Source organism: Gossypium raimondii, chromosome 10, assembly GCF_025698545.1.
Source record: "Gossypium raimondii isolate GPD5lz chromosome 10, ASM2569854v1, whole genome shotgun sequence".
Classification (NCBI taxonomy): Eukaryota; Viridiplantae; Streptophyta; class Magnoliopsida; order Malvales; family Malvaceae; genus Gossypium; species Gossypium raimondii.
Window position 1 is genome coordinate 61,295,260 of NC_068574.1, and position 20,120 is coordinate 61,315,379.

Consider the following 20,120-nt stretch of genomic DNA (forward strand, 5'->3'; position numbering starts at 1 on the left):
ATAATTTAGGTGAGAAACCTTGTATAATACTTGGAGAAGGGGAGGATTAACTTTCGATAATAGATAAAAAAAGTCGAGTTTAGAGATAGAGGCCACATGTTACAAACCAACCAAAAGGACTGCCCCAACATCTCCTTTATCGTATCTCCGGTAAATCAAGCTCATTGAAGATTTCTTCCGATATACCATAGAAACAATGTTTCACACTGAAGGAAGGGGAAGATTGGCTTTAGATAATGGATTAAATAGTCGAATTTTGTCGCATGTTACCAATCAACCGAAAGGCCTCGTATCTTCAGCAAAACAAGATTGTAGCCGTCTCCTAACAAAAAAAGTTACATCACGAATCACTCAACTATAGAAACATTCGCTATCATACATGGTGTTATTCTCAAGTTTTGTAGAATGGTTAAAAAACTCAATAAAACAACAATCTCCAAAATTTGTCAACATTGTCTTTGATCCAAGTCAAAACTTAAAATAAGACAATATAAATCTAAAAGTAGAATCACTAAATTATGCCATCTTAGTGATGGTATGGAAATGGAACGATCCAAAGATGAGATAATGAGAAAGGAGGAGATTTCGACCGTCTTTCGACTTGGGAAAAGGCTTCATTCGGACACGAAAATCACTATTTCTCTCTGTTTTTCTAATTTCAAGTTTTGACAATCATAGATGCCCACATCTAAGGGTGTGGTTGGACCCAACAACGGACTGTCATCTGAGAAGTAAATGCAATTAGGCTTGCAACCGGGATAATGAGCAGCGGCAATGGCGGAAGTGGAGCAATTTCCCAAGAACAAAGACCTATCACCTAATGAATAAATCTTCTCCCAACTCTTCGTGTCCATGTCTAGTTTGAAAATCACAAATCCAACTGTTACATAATAAGTATCGACATGGCGACATGCGATACAAAGCTTTCCACCCAAATCAAATAGATAATTAATGATGATGCCTGGATAAAAATATCGCAGATCAGGAGGTGGTGGGGCAAATCGTACGACTTTTGGATGAGTTGCTTCCCAAAAAACAATCTCACCAGTGTGTAGACGGCCATAAAAATTACCCTCGAAATAAATGGCATCATCTAAATCGTTATGATCACTAAGACCAATAAGAGTCCATGCTTCATCACTTGGCTTTGCAAAGAACCAACCATCCGAAGTATTTGCTAAAACTATACAATCAGACTCTTCAGGACTTGTACATAATATAAGTTTGCGTAAAGAGTACTCAAATAATTCTCCAGGTGAGCAATCTTCTTCTTCGGCTATAGTACTTAGTGAAGGAAGGGGAATTCTAGTTCTGGAAAATGGATTAAACGGTCTAGTTTCGAAATCAAGAGCATATGTTACCAACCAACTGAAAGGACTGCCCCAACATCTCGTTCCTTGTATCTCTGGCAAATACAACACATCGAAGATTGGTTCCGATATACTAGAAACAATGTTTGTTACTGTAGTAACCTTCTGTTAGCATTAAACAAATAGGGCATTTGATTCTTTTATTCGCGAGAGAAGCTTGCCAAGATCGACAAACTCCGGTCATACGAATGAGATCCCGAGCAGCATTAGTCATGTCTGCAATGCATCTCAAAACATCACCTTCAATATTAACAAATATATAATTTGTAATCATTAAATGTGTTCATGGATTAAGTCGGGTCTAAATATGATATTAACATATTTTATGCATGCCTAAATCCAATTCGGCCTGAAATATGGACCTAAAATTTTGTCCAAGCTCTTATATTTGCAAAAGACTAACTCAAACCCATTTTAGCCTCACCCATTTTGTTTTAAATTTTTTTATATTATTTAAATTTAATATTTAATACTTTTATATTTTTTACTTATTAAATTTTTTATATAGTTATCTTAACATTATTTTAATGTTTACATTAGAGAAGTATTATATATTTAGTATAAGTTTATTTTTTTAATTTATTATAAATTACGTAATACATAAAAAGAACATAATATAAAATACTATAAACTTAAAAATAGGTCGGGTCAGACCTTAAATGTTCAAGTCCAAACCCAACCCATATTTTAAACTGGCCTAATTTTTCCCAAGCCCATTTTTCGAGCCTAATATTTTTGCCCAAACTCTCTCAAATTTTGAGAAAACCTTCGAATCTAAACAGATAGCTCGACCCATGAACAAATCTAGGCATCATCTAGTCCCAACTTATGTAATTTTCTTTCCATTGAGAATGCACCAAATAATAATATGATATATAAACCTCCACAACACTCGTAAATTCCTCCATTTAAGCTTAAGAATGTTTAAATTCAACCATGTGATGGTCTGATGGTCAAGGGTGTTCATCGCCGCAAGTGTAGCCTGGGTTCAAGTCGCGTTGATTGTTTGGGCTTAGAATAACTTTTAAAAACAAATATCACAAATTGGTGCATTTAATGGGGAAATAAATTTAATGCGTGGACCACTTAATGTTATGCACAGTGTGTAGTACATCATATATTTTACAAAAATAAAGAAGAAAAAAAGGACAATTAGGTATATGAAAATGAAAAAACAGAAATGAAAGAGTGAAGTCTTATCTTATAGCCCTTTATGAGACAACTAATGGGGTACTAAAGCAATATTTCAACCATGGTGTTGACATAAACGTTGAACATATTCGATGCCACTTTCATATCAATAATTTAATGAAATATGCACTTCAATCGAGAAGAAGCAATTGGAAAAACAAAGAAATTGTGATTTTGGTCCTTGTATTATGTTCAATTTTGATATTTAACCCTTATACTTTGATGTGATACCGTTATTAATACCCTTCCAACTCATTATATTGACATGATTTTGTGTTTTTTTCCAACTAGTCAGTTAATAGTGTTATCGATGAGACTTTAATTTTTAAATCAAACAAGCTAGGGGCTAAATTTCAAAAGTTGAAGGAGTACATGGATTTCGGGCACAAATAGACCAATTATGTAAATTAGGAGGACTAAATCATAAAAATTGGCATCAATTTATTCCTTTATCATATTGGCAACAATAACTTTTAGTCCTAAATATATTAAAAGAAATTAAAGTTTTGGTGAATATTTAGCCACGAAATGTAATTTGGTGAATTAAAAAGGTATTGAAATTAAAGTGAATTTATATGTAAAAGGAATAACATTATTGCTTTGCCTTTTAAGATAAAATTTATATGCTCAATGGTTCTTGGCCATGAAATTATTTCATCATATGTTATTTTCATAAATTGCCCTTCAAATTTTATAATTTATAAACTTTAATACCAATTCAGTCTGACGTGAAATGATAAAATATTTATATTCAAATCTTCAGATGATATCAATCTCGTGTTCGGCTTTTGGATAATTCATAAACCTTGGTATAAATTTCCTTTTGTGACTCCAAGAATTGAATCGACGAAAATCTTATTTGATTGTTTTAAGTATGGTTTTAGTGTCCTTACAATGTCGAAATATGGATTTATTAGTATGTCTAAAGTAAGAACATGATTAACTAGATTTCCGCGTAGATGTGTGATAGAAAAGCCTTATAAAAGTTTTTAAGATAGTGGAGAGACTAAAAAAAGATGGCACGCCTAGCCAATGAGAACACAACATGTAGTATTCTTTTACGCGTGTCAATTGATGACATGACATCAATTAAAAATTATTCAAAATTAAAATTATATAAAATACTGAAAAATAAAAAATTACATAAAGCTAAAATTTAAAAAGATATTTTTATTTCTAATATTTAATTATATAAAAATAAAAAATAAATATTTTAAATTAAAATAATTCAATATTTTATAACATCAATTATATAAAATATATAAATTCAAAGCATAAAATATATAAAACTATTAAATTAAATAAATTTCATTCTATTTAAAAAAAATTAAATCGATCATCTATCAATGAGTGATCAACTCCGATCAACGACCAATAAATGCCAGCTATAGATTGATCAATATCTGTTAATAAATGGCCAATGATCATATCATGGGTCAATGATCATATCACCGATGACATAATAAAATTTCGAAAAGGACGAGTATTTATTAATTGCATGTGTTACTTTCTTTTAACACCGTTAATATAAAGTATAATCGAGAAATAATTTAAGTATTAAAATGAAAAGAAAAAGAAAAATAAATATAATTTGAAGGCTAATAGAGAAGTAAACTTATACATCATGAGTTGACGATGATGAGGCCATTGAGGAATTAAAAATTGAAATTCAACTCAAATCTCATCACTTTTTCAAGGTAATAACTTATTGATTGAGGAATGTTGATTGTTTTTTTTTATATTCGGTTTATGGTTTATATCTAAGGTTTGTGTTTATCTCTTTCAATAATGTAATTTTAATTTTTTCTCCGTTAAAACATATATAAATATAAAAGAGATAATATTATTATTGACCTTGAATTTGACAACTAAATCCATTGTTATACTGTATTTTTTTAATCCACTTTGGTACTTGAATTTGAAAATTATAAAAGTTTGATGACGTAGCACTCTAAGATCATACCATATTATCACTTGAAAATTAAAAGAAATTATATAAATTTTCAAGTGATAACGTAAATCAACATTTTAAAAAATAGAGATTGCTTTACACAAACTAAAATCTTTAAAATATCTCAAAAGAAACATCTCTTCAAGAGGTTTTTCAAAAGATGTAGCATCTTCATAGATTGCTATACAAAATTCTCACAATTCTTTTCAAACAAATAGTTTGAAAAAATTATTATGGAGGAAGAATTTTCTGAAAAACTTCCACATATTGTTATCAAAAAACTTTTCAAATGATGACATTTTAAGTCATTAGACTCTCAAAAACTCAACAATATTATGAAAACATTCTGGTTCAAATTAGATCAGTATTGTTCAAACATTACCCAAATCTAAAGGATCCTAATTTTATTACTCATTTGACAACTCAAATAATTAAAATTCTTAGACCAAGAGATTAGGGTGAAAACCCAAACTCTCCAAATAAATTCCCAACCAACTTTACCACCAAAATAGACCATCACCTATTTTTTACATACTGGGATTATCAAACATCCTGATACAATGCCTTCCTTATTAGCAATCAACATATGAGACGTTCTTGACTCATATATTTCAAGTATGTCACCCAATTCAAATTCTCAATTTGGTTTCAAGAATGGAGGAACTGATTAAGACCATCTTCTTTTGATACCTTACCAGTAAAAAATCAAAATTTATGGCCCAAGTTCTTTGACAAATTCCAGCTAGAACCAGACAAAAAACACATCTACCAAACAACCCATTTCTTCCTAAAATTGTGCATTACTTGGATTGTTTTCTAGAATTATTCTTATGAACAAAATCCATATATGAGAATCCTATTGCTAGTTTGAAATTTTAGAATGAAATGGTGGGACAAATTTAATGACAAAAAATATGATCAAGTATTTGGATGAGTTTTTTCAACAAAAACCCAAGATTATACAAGTTCGCTGCCCCGACTCACACTATTGAAGAATTCCTTCAACCCAAATAAAATGCTAGTGCCTTGTTGGCTCAAGCCAAAACAAAAAAGGAATACAAAAAGCTCATGGTTGAGATGCTCAACTCAATGAATTTCGACTCAGAAGATGAGAAATCCTTAACATCTTCAATCAAAATGGTGGATTTGGTAGATGACACCACAACTGTCACAATTACCAAAACCAGAAAGAAAAAAGAAGAATTGTTTTGCAGCAAAGCAAAGACAAAGATGAACAAGGGTGATTCCTTGTAAAGTAAAGATAAAAATAAACAAGGGTGATCCCCTGCAAAGCCAAGACAAGAAAAGAAAAAACAATGATCAACAGTAAAGATTCTCATTGAGAAACTTAAAATTACCGTTTTTTAATTTTCAAGTGATAATGTAGTACAATTTTAGAGTGTCACATCAATGTTCTATAATTGGACCAGTGGTTCAAACGATTAGACCACTAATTTTCAATTCAATCAGTTTGATCAGTTCAACTACTAAACTAACAATAATTAAATAAATCATTAAAATTCATAAAAAAACTATAAAAAATATATTAAACATGTTCAACTACTGTTTTTGTCTCAATTTTCGAATTTTACTAGTTTTGAGCAATTTTCAATTCAATTAGTTCATCCCATTTGTTTGGACTAATATATCGGTTAGTTCTTGATCCAATCGGTTGGATTGACCAATCAGTCATATTCTAAGAACATTGGTCACATCATCAAATCTTGACGGAATCCAAGTTTAGAAATCAAAATGGATCTAGTTGTCAAGTTTAGGTACCAAAGTGAACAAAAAAAAAGTACAGGTACCAAAATGGACCTAATTGTCAAATTCAAGGGCTAAAAATTATATTATCTCAATATAGAAACACGATATGAATATATTTTAATATATATATATATATATATATAATATTGTTTTCTTACATATTAAATTTTATATAAAATTAAAATATTTTAATGCTAATATTTTTATTATTATTTTGGTGTAGTTCTTGGTTCCCTAAAGAAGCAGCCTCTAGGATTTTGGAATAATTTCAACTCTCCTCCCCCTTTAATGCCTTTTTTTTTTGGGCACTGTCTGCCATTGCTAATCAAAGATGTGTTTAATGCATTGTTTTGTTAAATTTTTAAAACATTGTCTTAATTATGTTTGTTTTTCATTGATATACTTTATTTAAATAGGATTTAAATTGAATATTTTATAAATGGAAAGGAATAAAGTTGCTTTTAGTCCATAATAATTCAAATCAAACCCACATATTAGACCCATACATGGAAATTACACATGACGATTCAAGGGCGAAGCTAAAAATTCAATTTCGAAGAGTCAGAAGTAAAAATTTTATTTAAATAGGGCTTAAATTGAATATTTTATAATTGAAAAGAACTAAAATTACTATTAGTATATTTAATCAAGATGATGAGACTCTAACTTGAACTCTAAAATCCCAAGAAAGATCTCAATTGGGTTTGTGAGATTCTTCTCCCATTCCTTTGTTTAGCTTTTGTTTTCCATCTTTCACTATCAAGATCTCATTTCTATGACTTTTTTCAGTGTTTTCATTATTAAACAATGGTGGCCAAGGGACAAACACTGTGCCACTTTCTAGGCCAACTTGAGAGTATGTGTGTGTGGTATCAAAAATATATGTGAAAATGACTGACCCAATGCCAATAGCTCCATATAATAAAACAAAAGCTTTTCCCTTTTTCCCTTTCTTTTCATTCCCCTAAAATCTTTTTCCTTTGCTATGTAAAACAATTATAAAATTTAGATTATATTGAATTAGAAATCATTTCAAATTGATTTTATTGTAAAAAAATAACAATATGAAGTCATTCGGTTCGACTTTAAAATGGAAAAATTATTTTATGAACCCTTCCCATCACATTATTCATGATCTCTTTTCAATTATTTAATGACATTTCAGTAATTTTTTCTATGTCATTGATACATAATTTTGATAATTTTTTACCCTGAACCTCAAATCATAATTCCCAAATTGAAACCTCAAACCTTGAACTCGAGTTTGGGTTCAAGGTTTAAGGTTTGAGTTTGAGTTTGAATTCGAGGTTTAAAGTTTAGGGTTCAGCATTCGAGATTCGGAATTTAAGATTTAAGGTTCTGGGTTTGAGATTTAATGTTTAGGATTCAAGATTCTAGTTTTGAGGTTCAGGGTTCAGGGTTCAAAATTCAAGGTAAAAAAATACTAAAATTATATATCAATAACATAAAATTTACTCGACTTTTCCCATAATTAATTCCACCCATATTTAATTCAATCCAAAATTAAACCTCACCATACAATTCACAAGTCTAGTAACAATATTTTCGATTTGATTTCATTGATGTGGTGAGATTATCAGAAGAAAAAGTGCTAATAATATGGCACAAAAAATAAAATAATGTAAAATTGGACTAAAAAAGAGTAAAGTAATATATATAAAAGAAAGACTAGGTCACACCTGGGGTGGGGAGGGAGACTATTAATTGGTAATTTTGTAGACAAGAATTTGAAAAGGTCACAACAAAAATCAACACATCAAATCAAACACCTTTTCACCTTTCTCTCTCTAAAACAAAATTGGAATGTATGTCATAATTATTTTCATTGAAATTTAATTTATATATTTTTATTTTTAAAAATTTAGTTTTTTTTATTTCTTAGATTTTAAAATCTAAATTTAATTGTTAACACTATTAATTTTTTGTTAAATTTCTTGGTGTGACTGTATGAACTAGAAATTTTTTGGGGACCCAGAATTAAATTGTATATTTTTACAATAGTTAAATTGTAATTTTACAATTTTAGTAGTCTATATCTTTATAATTTTTAAAGGATTAAATCAAATTTTTATCATTTTTGGGAGAGCTATAGTACAATTTTACTATTACTAATTTAAAATTTTATAAAATATAAAGGAGCCTAAATAGATTTTTTTTTTATTTTAGGAAGGATTGGGGCCCCTGCAAGCCTCCTGGATTCGTCGCTAGGAATATCCACATGGTAGTAATGTAACTAAAAAAATGACGTTATAATAAACTTGAATTTAACAGAATAAGTTTAACAATTTTAATAGTTAGATCTGAATTTTGAAATCTGAAAAGTAGAGGGACTAGAATCCTAGAAATAAAAGAAATGAACTAAATTTCAAATTTTTAAATAGTATAGAGACTCACGGCATATTTTAACCAAATTATTTTTATAAATTATTTTCATATTTGTTCTTTTTGACACAATATCTAGAACTACTCATAACTTTTTCCCAACCCATAAATAAGAAGATAATGCGTTTCAGTGTATTAAACCCACGTTCTCCTACACTAACAACAATGCCCCTGCCAATCGAGCCAACACCCAATCGGCATTATATATTTTTAAAGTTATTTTGGATAAAAATGATAGATATTTTATTTCGATAATTTATTAATAATTTCTAAATAATATTTATTTTAAAAAAAACAAGTTCATATATAATTAAATAAAAAATATATTGACTTAAAGCAAAATACTTTATTCCTAAATATGATATGGGCCTCTCTCATATTCCAAGGTGATGAATACGATGAGTGCATTTGTTTTGTTGTGGTGGGTGTAGGGTTATTTTCATTTCCTTCTTTCACTTTCACCCTTTTTACAATTTAATCAACTTCCAACCCCACAAATCTCCTCTTTTATTTCTTCGTTCATTTATATTTTCGGAACAACCGTCAGTTCGATTCAATCAATTCGGTTTAAAAAAAAAAATATCGACTTGATTAATTAATTTTTATCTTAATTTAACATTTGAGTTTGGTTTCAATGTTCACTTTAGTATCGGAGTCTTTTAAATTTTATACTTGAGTTTTCTTTATCACATTTAAGCACGCAAGCTTAGCTTTGATGTTTAATTTGGTACTTGAGCTTTATTTTTTTCCAATTACGTACATGTGTTTTTTATTAAAGTATCCGTGTCAAACATTCATTGGATTATTTAGTTCGGGTACTAATTACGTATTAAAACTAAACTCACGTGCCAAATTAAGATAAAAAAACTTGAATACCAAATTGAATTTTAACCTTAAATTGAAATATATATAAATTGCTTTTGTTTTTTCTTTTTCTTTTTTTCTTTTTAGGTTTGAGTTGAGTTGGATTCTATTACGATTTAGTCAACTCAGTTGTGTGGACCGATTCCGACACGGCAGCACAAAGAAACGAAAGCAGGACAAGGAAAAAAGATTGAAAAGAAATATATATACGTAAGCAAGCAAAGAGTGAGTGTGACACTGAGTTGATATTTTGGCCCACTCCCAACTCAGTGGACACAGCATCTCCATTTTATACCCCCATCATCATAAAATAGTAAAATACCAACAAATTAGTGATTCTCATCATTATTTCCTAAATTATTTAGAAAAAAAGAGAGGAATAAGTTAAAAATTATAATGTCAAATTTATCCTTAAAGTTTATATTATAGTTTTAATGAAATTTGAAATTTAAAATAAAATAATAAAATAATTAAACCTAGATTAATTTTTATAAAAAAAAATGTTTCTTCTTTCCTCTTCTAAAAAATCTTAATTGTTTAATTTTCTTGAACAAAATTCTAGCTTTGTCGACAGTAATACTGGTATTCGGATTAGTTGTTGGTCGCGACTTCTTCAATAATATTATTCTATTATTCTTTTGTTTTTAGTTATAGCTCACTTTCGTTTTCTATAAAACTATGGTGCTTCCCACACTATTATGGTTTTTGCTTTTGCCCACTCTGCTTTCACTGCAATAGTGGATTTAATTTTTAATTTTTAGTCGTGTTCTGGTGTATATATGAGATTTGTCAAGATAAGGATGTTACCAGATTTATTAGAAATCATTCGTAAAGAGTTTTATCATGATAAAACACTACAATAGTGTTTATAAACAAATAAATATTAAAAGTTATTATGTACTTAAATACGCTCGAAATCGAGTTTCAAGTAACTATACCAATGGAGTGAGAATTCAACCCGTAACTTAAGGTGCTATCTTAATCAATGATGCTCATGGAAATGGACAACACTTATTCTTCCCCTATAAAATATATATATATATATATATATATACTCCTTCCCCATTTCATATTATTTTCCTCAAAATAGATTTTTTTTTTGTAAAATAAAAATTCCATCTTCAATTCTGTTATAAACAAACAAATATTATTATTTTTTAATAAAGATTTTGTATTTGTGTTCTGTTTTCTTTTTTGGGCTTTGTATGATAGCAGCCGGGGATGCCTACGCCGATTAGTGTAGCGCGGCAATGCTTAACGCCGGAGGCAGCTACCGCGCTGGACGAGGCGGTAACAGTCGCTCGACGGAGGGAACATACTCAAACGACTTCGTTACACGCCGTCTCTGCACTCCTTTCCCTCCCTTCCTCGTCGTCGTTGTCCTTACGCGCCGCCTGCTCCCGGGCTGGGAACGTCGCTTACCCACCCCGACACCAGTTCAGAGCGTTGGAGCTTTGTGTAAGCGTGTCGCTCGACCGAGTCCCCTCGGGTCAACTCACCGACGATCCGCCCGTTTCCAACTCGCTCATGGCGGCGATAAAGCGATCTCAAGCGAATCAACGGAGGCAACAGCCTGAGAATTTCAACATTTACCGCGATATATCGCAGCAAAACGGTTCCAATATCTCGTCAATCAAAGTTGAGCTCTGTCACTTGATTTTATCGATCCTCGATGACCCGGTTGTCAGTCGGGTTTTCGCCGAAGCGGGTTTTCGGAGCTCCGAAATCAAGCTCGCAATCACCTGTCCCCTCCCTAACCATCTCCCATTCCCCCGACGACGTGGCCCGCCGGTCTTCCTCTGCAACCTCGAAAATCCAAATCCGGATCCGGGTCCTCGGGGCTTCACTTTCCCTTTCCCTTTCCCGGGTTTCGCTTCTTATTTTGAAAACCGTAACAGAATAGTTGAACTTTTAGCGCGAAGGAGGAATCCCCTACTCGTCGGTGCATGCGCTTACGATGCACTCACGAATTTCACTGCCCAATCAAAAGACATTTTCCACATAATTAGCATCGGAGATTATATCATGAAGTGCATCGACGATGGGTTTAACAAAACGGAAGCGGATTCGAAGTTTGAAGAAATGGGTCGGGTCGTGGAGCGGAAAACGGGTGGATCCGGATTATATGTGGTGGATATTGGTGGGCTTGAAGCTTTCGTCAATGGCGAAAACGAAGAAGGAGAAGAAGAAGGTGGAGTTAGTTATATAGTGGGACAGTTAACGAGGTTATTACAGGTTCATGAAGGGAATGTTCATGTGTTGGGAGCAGCGACAAGTTATCAGACATATTTGGAGTTCATATGTAGGTTTCCTTCAGTCGAAAAACATTGGGATTTGCAGATTTTGCCCATGACTGTCATTAGGAGTTCATTGCCTCGGTCTTATCCCAAATCCAGGTATACGAATATATTTACATGTATGTATGTACACTTGCTTGCCAATTTTTTTTATTTTTGGGTAAATTGCATTTGTAGTCATCCAATTATGTTTTCTTTTATCTTTTTGATCACCCAAACATGAAAAGTTATAAAATGGTTGTCTAATTTATTTTTTTTTGTGTAATGTAAAAATGAAAACACCTAAAAATCCAATATAATTGAGGGGCCAAAAGAAAAATAATAATAATTGAGCGACCATTTTATAATTTTTCATAATTAGATAATCAAAAGAGAAAAAAATCATAATCGAATGACCAATTTACTCTTATTTTCGTAATGATGGTTTAGGTTATTCTTTGTTTTGTGAGATGTTTTTATGTATCATCACTAGTCAACTAAATGACAAGACATTAGCAAACACTAGTACATATTCTCACGCTTCGTGCTGAATTGAAATTTTATTTGTGTTAAATTATAAAGTAAAGTTTTGAAACTTAAAATATACTTTAAGCGGTCAAACTGATCAGACTATTGGTTGTATGGTTTGATCAAATAAATCACTAAAAAATTATAATAATAATAAAATCAATTCAATTAATTTTTAACATGATTCAATCGGTCCATACTGGTTCGTGGGTCGATTGTCTCATTCCTCTCTTCGGATTGGTACCCTGACCAGTCCAATCCCGTTCAAACAACTATAACCCTAAGTCTCTATACATTTCATACATTTAAAATTTAGTCCTCCTTTATTTTAAAGAATTTAATCCCTCTACTTTTTCGATTTAAAAATACACTTTCAAATTATGTATAACCATGTAAGATTTTAATTGAAAAGTTAACATATTAACTATTTGAAGTAATTAATAACATTATAAAAATACAAAGAATAAATTATGTTGGTTAGATTCTTTAAAAATGGGTTAGATTCGTTGGTTAAATTTTTAAACTAATTTGTAATGATCAAATTAAAAAACTTGAGTTTAAAATAAAACGAAAGCCGAACCGAAATGATTTTAAAAATTTAAAAGTCGAATTTACTTGATTTAGATTGATCCGACTCAAAATGAACCCTATTCACTTAATTGATAGGTCTAGTGTATGTATTTTATGGTGTCATAATTATTTTTATTATATTTATACTAATTTTGAAATGTTAATAATCTGTAATATATATTTTGAAACATTAACATTATGTGTAATGTGTTGTTTCCTGGTTTTATATTAGCTCCGATCATTTCTCATAGTTACATTGCCAAAAACTACAGTTTGATGGAGTCATTTGTTCCGTTCGGCGGGCTATTTCCAACGCTGTCCGAGTCAAAGGGGTCTTTAACCGGCTCGTATCAACCTGTACCACCTCACTGTCATCTATGCAGCGAGAGATACAAACAAGAAGTGATTGCACTTTCAAAGGGAGGATTCAATGTTTCAGTAGCGGATCAATACCGATCCGCTTTGCCTTCTTGGTTGCAGATGGCCGAGCTTGGTGCAAACAATGGATCATATATGAAGGTATGTCCCTTAGTTTATGTTTCCGTTTCTGTTTCTTTAGCTCTAAATATCGGCAATGTCGGTCCGGAGTTGTTTTATATATCGATCGGTTTATTTTCAGTGCAGACCAAAGATGATGGACTGTTATTGAACGCTAAGATAGCGGGGTTGCGAAAGAAGTGGGATGATATATGCTGGCGCCTTCATCACACTCATCGAGTCCCTGAGTCGACTGTGTATAAGCCGAATCCTTGGGGTCATTGTAGCAACAACACGAATGTAAGTTCATGCTCAACCATTAAGTTTCCGAAGATGCCTACTATGCGTTCTAATGGAGGCAACTTTGAGGCGCTCGAGCCCATATCTCCTTGCAGTTTATCAAATTCGAGTGTGGACAATGTTAGTCGCACATCGCCTACGTCTGTAACTTCTGTGACAACGGATTTAGGATTGGGTTTATGTTCAGTTTCTTCAAGCAACAAATTGACGAAACTGACAGATCAGAACCGTGCTACACTTGTTAACGATAGTGTCTTGTGCCATCAAGCTCAGTCCTCATCCTCTTCATCTCCTGACTTCGGTGGACCGCTTGATCCTAGCTATTTCAAGAAGCTTTTTAAGGCTGTCACTGAGAAAGTCGGCTGGCAAGATGAAGCTGCAAGTGTTATTTGCCAAACGGTAGCCAACGGTCGAGCACTAAACAGAAAATGTCATGGAGCCGGCCGAAGAGGTGATATATGGTTGAATTTCAGTGGACCTGATAGGTGTGGCAAGAAGAAAATTGCTGTTGCACTCGCGGATGTAATCTATGGAAGCCGCGAGAATTTCATCTCCATCGATCTAAGTTCTGAAGACGGGGTTATGCATTTCGATTTAAAGTTTCGAGGGAAGACTACGATCAATTACGTTGCTGAGGAATTGAGCAAAAAGCCCTTATCTGTTGTATTCCTTGAGAATGTAGATAAAGCTGAGATTCATGTTTTAAGCAGCCTGTTACGGGCTATCCGGACTGGCAAACTTTTGGACTCGCACGGAAGAGAAGTGAGCACCGACAATGCAATTCTCGTGACGACTTCAACCTTAAATACGGAAAATCGAGTCATCGTTCATCATAAAACACCGATGTACTCCGAGGAGAACATATTGAGAGCCAAAGGCTGGCCATTACAGATATTAATCAAGCATGACAACAACACAATTGACATCTCTAGGAAGTCCTTTTCGAATAAACGAAAGCACGAGATCACGGAAATAGTGGCTAAACGGACTAACCCGACACCATTTCGGAATCTAGATTTGAACATTCCAGCTGAAGAAACCGATGACGGAACCGTCGAAAACACCGCACCTTGGTTGCAACATTTCTTCAACCAACCCGTCAAAAACGTAATCTTCAAGCCATTCGATTTCGACACACTTGCGCAGAAAGTATCAGACAACATAAACCGGAGTTTCCACGAGTCTATAAACTCTGCACACTGTTCTCTAGAGATTGACCCGAATGTCACAGAACAACTACTAGCAGCCGCATATTTCTCGGACGACAACATGATCGTAGTGACAGACTGGATATCAAAAGTTCTCACCAAGGGATTCTCGGAAGTCGAGAAAAAATACAACCTCGACGCTGACACTATCGTGAAAATCATTCCCGACCGCACCGCCTTTCTGTCTGAGAACCCGATTGGAGTTTCCCTTCCCCCAAAAATTACCGTGAACTAAGGCTAATCCAGTGTAATTAGGTTCCTAATATGCTTAGGCTGTGCATTGTACCATGTATAATCTTATGGTAATAGTGCTAGTGTGGGGTGTATCATCCATGGTTGTCCCGGTTTATTATCGGAACACGATGTTTTGGCCGATACAATCAGTACCGATATACGAAATTAACTTCCTCGATATCATCACTATGAAAAAAAACACACAACTTGTAATTTCAATGGATAGTATGTAACGGTATTAGTTTGCAATTAGATTGTATATTTAATGTTTTTTTATTTGTATTAATTTCAATTACCGATATCTAATAATAACGTGTCACTTGACAATTATTTTTGGATAAACTAAAACGAAAATGATAGTTCACGCTTTAAAGTGGACAAAAAAATTTAAGCACTGAAGTGTGAAAATAGATATAGTTCAAGGACTAAATCATAAAACTAAACGAAGCCTTAGTTCTTCTTTTTTGGTTATATAGCTATTAAGTAAGTATTTTCTTTATGGCTTCATGCATAATTTGATACCTAGGTTTGACACTTTTTTAACGTGGTACCTGTATTTGGCAAAAGTTATATATTTTGGTACATGAAGATAACAATGTTAACTTTTTAGTGTTTAATTCGGGTTTTAAAGTTGATTTGATGAAAATTCATAATTAACTAATAATATTAGAAATTAAATTTCGCAATTCAACACTAAAACATAAATTGAATCACATTCATTGGATTGTATTTGACAAATTAAATGCAAAATTAAATAAATTCACAATTAACACTAAATTTATTATATTAACAAAATCATAAAAAATTAAATCTAATAATTGCTGATAAAATTTAGTAAAATCAATCCTAAAACCCAAATTAAATACTAAAAAATTAACACGTTACCTTCAAAATATATACTTTCATCAAATACAAATTGAATAACAAAAATAACACACGTGCTATATTAAAAAGAGTTTCAAACTCGAATACCAAATAATATATTAAACTTTTTATTTAAAATTAAATTTTATTAATAATTCCATCTAAATTTTGGAAATTGAAAAGTAGAAGGACGAAACTTTGGAAATAAAAATAAAGTGACTAAATTACAAATTTACAAAAAGTAGAAGGACTTGAAGTATACTTTAACCAAAACAAATCCACCTATTTTTGTTTGGTTTTGCTGACAGTTAAATATACAGACAAATCCTCCTCTATCTTCTTTCTCTCCTCTCTTGTCTGTTTCCGTACAACTGAGCTTCAAAAACTCTTTATTTTTTTTCTAAATTTATTTTTTTTACTCTTTGAATTAAAGTTTGGATTTTTCATAATTAATCGGTTTTTTTTTGGTTGGGAATTAAAGAAAATTACTTTTAGAAATTTAAAAAATAATAATTAATGGCTTCGTCTAGTCTTCGCACTGTTGAAGAGATCTTCAAAGACTATAACGCTCGACGCTCTGCTCTCGTTCGTGCTCTCACTTACGGTATTTGATTTCCCCCTGCTTCCGTAAAGCCTAATTTTGAGTTATTGAATTTCTTCTCTTTTTTTTCGTTTTTTTTTTTTATGTTATCGTGTTGTTTTGGATCAGATGTAGATGATTTCTACTCGCAATGCGATCCAGGTCAGTTTCGCTTCTTCTACTTTTTCTTTGCTTGTTTACTGAGAAAATTGACGGGAAAGTTGAGATGAACTTTATGTTTACTTGCGATGCGTTTAATTTGAATTTTGAAGTGAGAGCTAAGTAGTCTCTAGGTGATTGGATCGAGCGGATTCGATTTTTTCCCCTTGAATGCAATTTTTCTCAACTGCTTCAAAGTTTTTACTTCGATTTTCAGTGTTTTACTTTGATTTGAGGTAAAATTGCGATGGAGTTGCTTTTTAGTATAGGAAGTTGACTGAACTTGAAAGAGAAAAGTTTTGTTATAGGACTTTGGTTCATGGTTTTAACCTCGGCCGATCGATTTAGATGCGAATTTGTTTTCTTGCCATTGAGATTTCAAGGATCTTTGTTATGGATGTCAAATTAAGTTGAGCATCAAGTTCCGAGTTGTTCTTTTTATAGTCTTTAGAAATCCATGATTTTTTGGTTGCAGCTTTTGGTTTTCTTTATCGAAGTGCTTTATTTTGCTGTTTCTCAGATAAGGAGAATTTGTGTTTGTATGGGCACCCAAATGAGGCATGGGAGGTAGCTTTACCGGCAGAGGAAGTTCCATCGGAGCTCCCCGAGCCAGCTTTGGGTATTAATTTTGCAAGAGATGGGATGAATAAGAAAGACTGGCTATCGCTAGTTGCTGTGCATAGTGATTGTTGGTTGCTTTCTGTGGCATTCTATTTTGGTGCTCGCCTTAATCGCAACGAAAGGTACGTTGTTCTCGCATATGTCTTCTCTCAACTTGAATTACAATTGTTCTTTTTTTAGTCCAACATTGTGCTTATTACCTCTGTTTTAGCCTCTTGTACTAAAGAATTAGTATATGAATTATTTGACTTCACATACAAGAAAAATGAGAACGGAGAATAGTGTGAGGATGGAATTTGAAAAATTAAACCATCGGGATAGTGAAATTGGTGTTAATTTGGAATACTTGATATGTATATCGGCCTCTCTTGGAAGAAATGTTCCCTTATTTGGTGGAATTTATTCTATGAAATATATCATGAATGTGGGACTGCCACAATGATGAAGTGTATGTTACAAACTGGGATTTAATAAAATTTCCGATTCTTCTTTATTGGATATAAATCCATGAATTTATGGTTTTCTATGAGTTTTCGTATGCCCCTGTAGACTTCATAGTTTAGTTCAGAAATTGGTAGACTGTTAATTTGACGATGTTGTTCACTTGATATTTTGAGTTTTTGAAACCTGGTACTGTTATAATTGCATGAAGCCATTAGTATTATATTTGAGGTGGTTTACATTCATTAAATTTTAGCTGGTTGATGACATATTTATTCCGAACTAGACATCCCTTTTTTACAGCAGAGATGAATACCTTGGTGGAGTAATTCCTTGGATAATAAGGTGTGAATCTGGAGATGAATACCTTCTATCTCAATCTCATGGATCCTTTCGAGTATAGACCACTTTCGCCTTTTTATCTGATGTTTTCATCTTCTATCCCGAGATTCTAGTTCGAAGGTTGTTCCCAAACTAATCTGTGAATACTACCCTATTTCACTAAATGCCACATACTACCATGACTAGTAATTTAATCGAATTAAGATGCTAAGCGTTTAAATGATTGGTTTATTAATTAACATTCACTTTGCCATTATCGGAGTTTGTGGGAGGATTGTATTACTTTATGTTTTTATCTAATGTAGACCGGGGTTGCTAGTTTGAAGGTGTCCCCAAACTAATCTGTGAATGCTACTCTATTCCAATAAATGCTATGTACTATTATCACTAATGATATAATCGATTTAAGACGTTTAGCATTTAAATGGTTGGTTTTTTACTTAATATTCACTTTGACATTATCGGAGTTTGTGGGGGAATCACGGTCCTTCGAAGCTTTTAGTTGTTTAGGATTCCTATACTGGTAGTTTTGGCGCCTGCCTTTCTTGGTTTTCACATTTCTTTGTTTTGTAATTGTAGGCATTACTCTAGTTCCTAAATAACTACAATCTATGTTCCTTGGACTCGTGTGTCTTTGTCAGATACAGATATGCACCCGATACGCTTATGGTTAGATTTTTTGAAGTTTTTCCATGTATTTACTGGTCATATCCCTATACCCATCTGTTAGACACAAGTACTTCAAGAAAAATAAAGAGTCCAAGCCACATAGCCTATCATGTTGACCTTTTTGCAAACACTCTCTCTGTTGAATCGTTTTCTTATAGAACTATTAATCATGAGTTTTGTGCCCTTCACTCAACAGGAAGCGCTTATTTAGCATGATGAATGATCTTCCTACCGTCTTCGAAGTTGTAACTGGACAGAAGCCTGTGAAAGACAAGCCCACAGTGGAGAGTGGAAGCAAATCACGAAACAGCACAAAGGTGAATATACGTAGCCCTCGATCCACAAGAATGTTGATGGAAGCAATGCAAACTGCTAATACAGTCATCATCGTCTTTTCACTTGCTTGAATTTTGGTCTTTCAGAGGTCAATCGATGGTCAACCAAGAAGTAATCCCAAGTTAGCCGAATGAGGATGACAAAGAGGAGCAAGGTGATACCTTTTGTGGTAGCTGTGGTGGAGGTTACAATTCAGACGAGTTTTGGATTGGGTGCGATAACTGTGAACGATGGTACCATGGAAAGTGCGTTAAGATAACACCAGCCAAGGCGGAAATGATTAAGGTTTACAAATGCCCATCTTGCCAAAAGAAGGCTAGGCAGTAGCAGCTAATGGAGGGACGGGACAGATCCATATTCACCGATGTTTGTCGTAAAATTGAAATCCTCCCTTAAATTTCAGTACTTTACATGAATGACACGTAGTGTGGTATACGAAATGGATGATGCGTTAGGCTTTGTCTTCCATTTTTCATGTTTCGGATTCAAGTGGATACTTAGGATGATGCATAAAAGCAAAAATGATCTCTAATACACATGTTCTTCGACCTCAACTGAGCCGAATCTTCCAGTTTCAATGTCGTGTTTTTTAACACGATTTTCAAATGCGTCACGGAGACGGTAATTTCAACGTTGTTTTTAGACTTCCGAAAAATCTGACCGGACCTACTTGTACTCGTACTGATCTAACTCAATTTGGTCATAAAAAGTCATCAATCTGAATTCGCACAACCTTAACCTGAACCGACTTGAACTTAAACTTATCCAAACTTAAAACTGACATAACCTTGAAATGATCTGAGCCTGAAACAATCCGAACCTGACTTCAAATTAACCAAAATATTTATTAGTTTTCCGTAAAATTTCTAGGTTGATCTCCGGGTCATCCATCCTCTTTCTTTAAAGAAACATTAGTTTGAATAACGTGACGTCAACAATGGCGTAATTATTTTAGTGTTGTGCATGAAT

The 20,120-nt window shown here is 32.9% G+C and overlaps 2 protein-coding genes and 1 pseudogene across 2 annotated transcripts; 2 read left to right on the forward strand and 1 right to left on the reverse strand.

Moving 5' to 3' along the window:
- Nucleotides 1-614: 614 nt before the first annotated feature.
- LOC105775741 (F-box protein KIB4) lies at nt 615-1,584 on the reverse strand. The gene is made up of 2 exons (XM_052622581.1): nt 1,532-1,584; nt 615-1,443 (listed from the first exon to the last, which is right to left on the reverse strand). Exons 1-2 carry the CDS (start codon nt 1,582-1,584, stop codon nt 615-617), a joined length of 882 nt encoding a protein of 293 aa, XP_052478541.1.
- Nucleotides 1,585-10,621: 9,037 nt separating this feature from the next.
- LOC105777854 (protein SMAX1-LIKE 6) lies at nt 10,622-15,413 on the forward strand. The gene is made up of 3 exons (XM_012601349.2): nt 10,622-11,942; nt 13,193-13,439; nt 13,545-15,413. The coding sequence occupies exons 1-3, from the start codon at nt 10,768-10,770 to the stop codon at nt 15,138-15,140; spliced, it is 3,018 nt and encodes a 1,005-aa protein (XP_012456803.1). The 5' UTR covers nt 10,622-10,767; the 3' UTR covers nt 15,141-15,413.
- Nucleotides 15,414-16,338: 925 nt separating this feature from the next.
- On the forward strand, nt 16,339-19,705 carry LOC105778283 (PHD finger protein ALFIN-LIKE 2-like; annotated as a pseudogene).
- Nucleotides 19,706-20,120: the final 415 nt, after the last annotated feature.

Coding starts and splice junctions, on each gene's coding strand:
- LOC105775741 (XM_052622581.1), bottom strand. CDS start 1,584: ATGACTAATGCTGCTCGGGATCTCATTCGTATGACCGGAGTTTGTCGA. Junction 1,444..1,531: donor ACCGGAGTTTGTCGATCTTG/GCAAGCTTCTCT, acceptor CATTGTTTCTAG/TATATCGGAACCAATCTTCG.
- LOC105777854 (XM_012601349.2), top strand. CDS start 10,768: ATGCCTACGCCGATTAGTGTAGCGCGGCAATGCTTAACGCCGGAGGCA. Junction 11,943..13,192: donor CGGTCTTATCCCAAATCCAG/GTATACGAATAT, acceptor CAAAAACTACAG/TTTGATGGAGTCATTTGTTC. Junction 13,440..13,544: donor ACAATGGATCATATATGAAG/GTATGTCCCTTA, acceptor TTTTCAGTGCAG/ACCAAAGATGATGGACTGTT.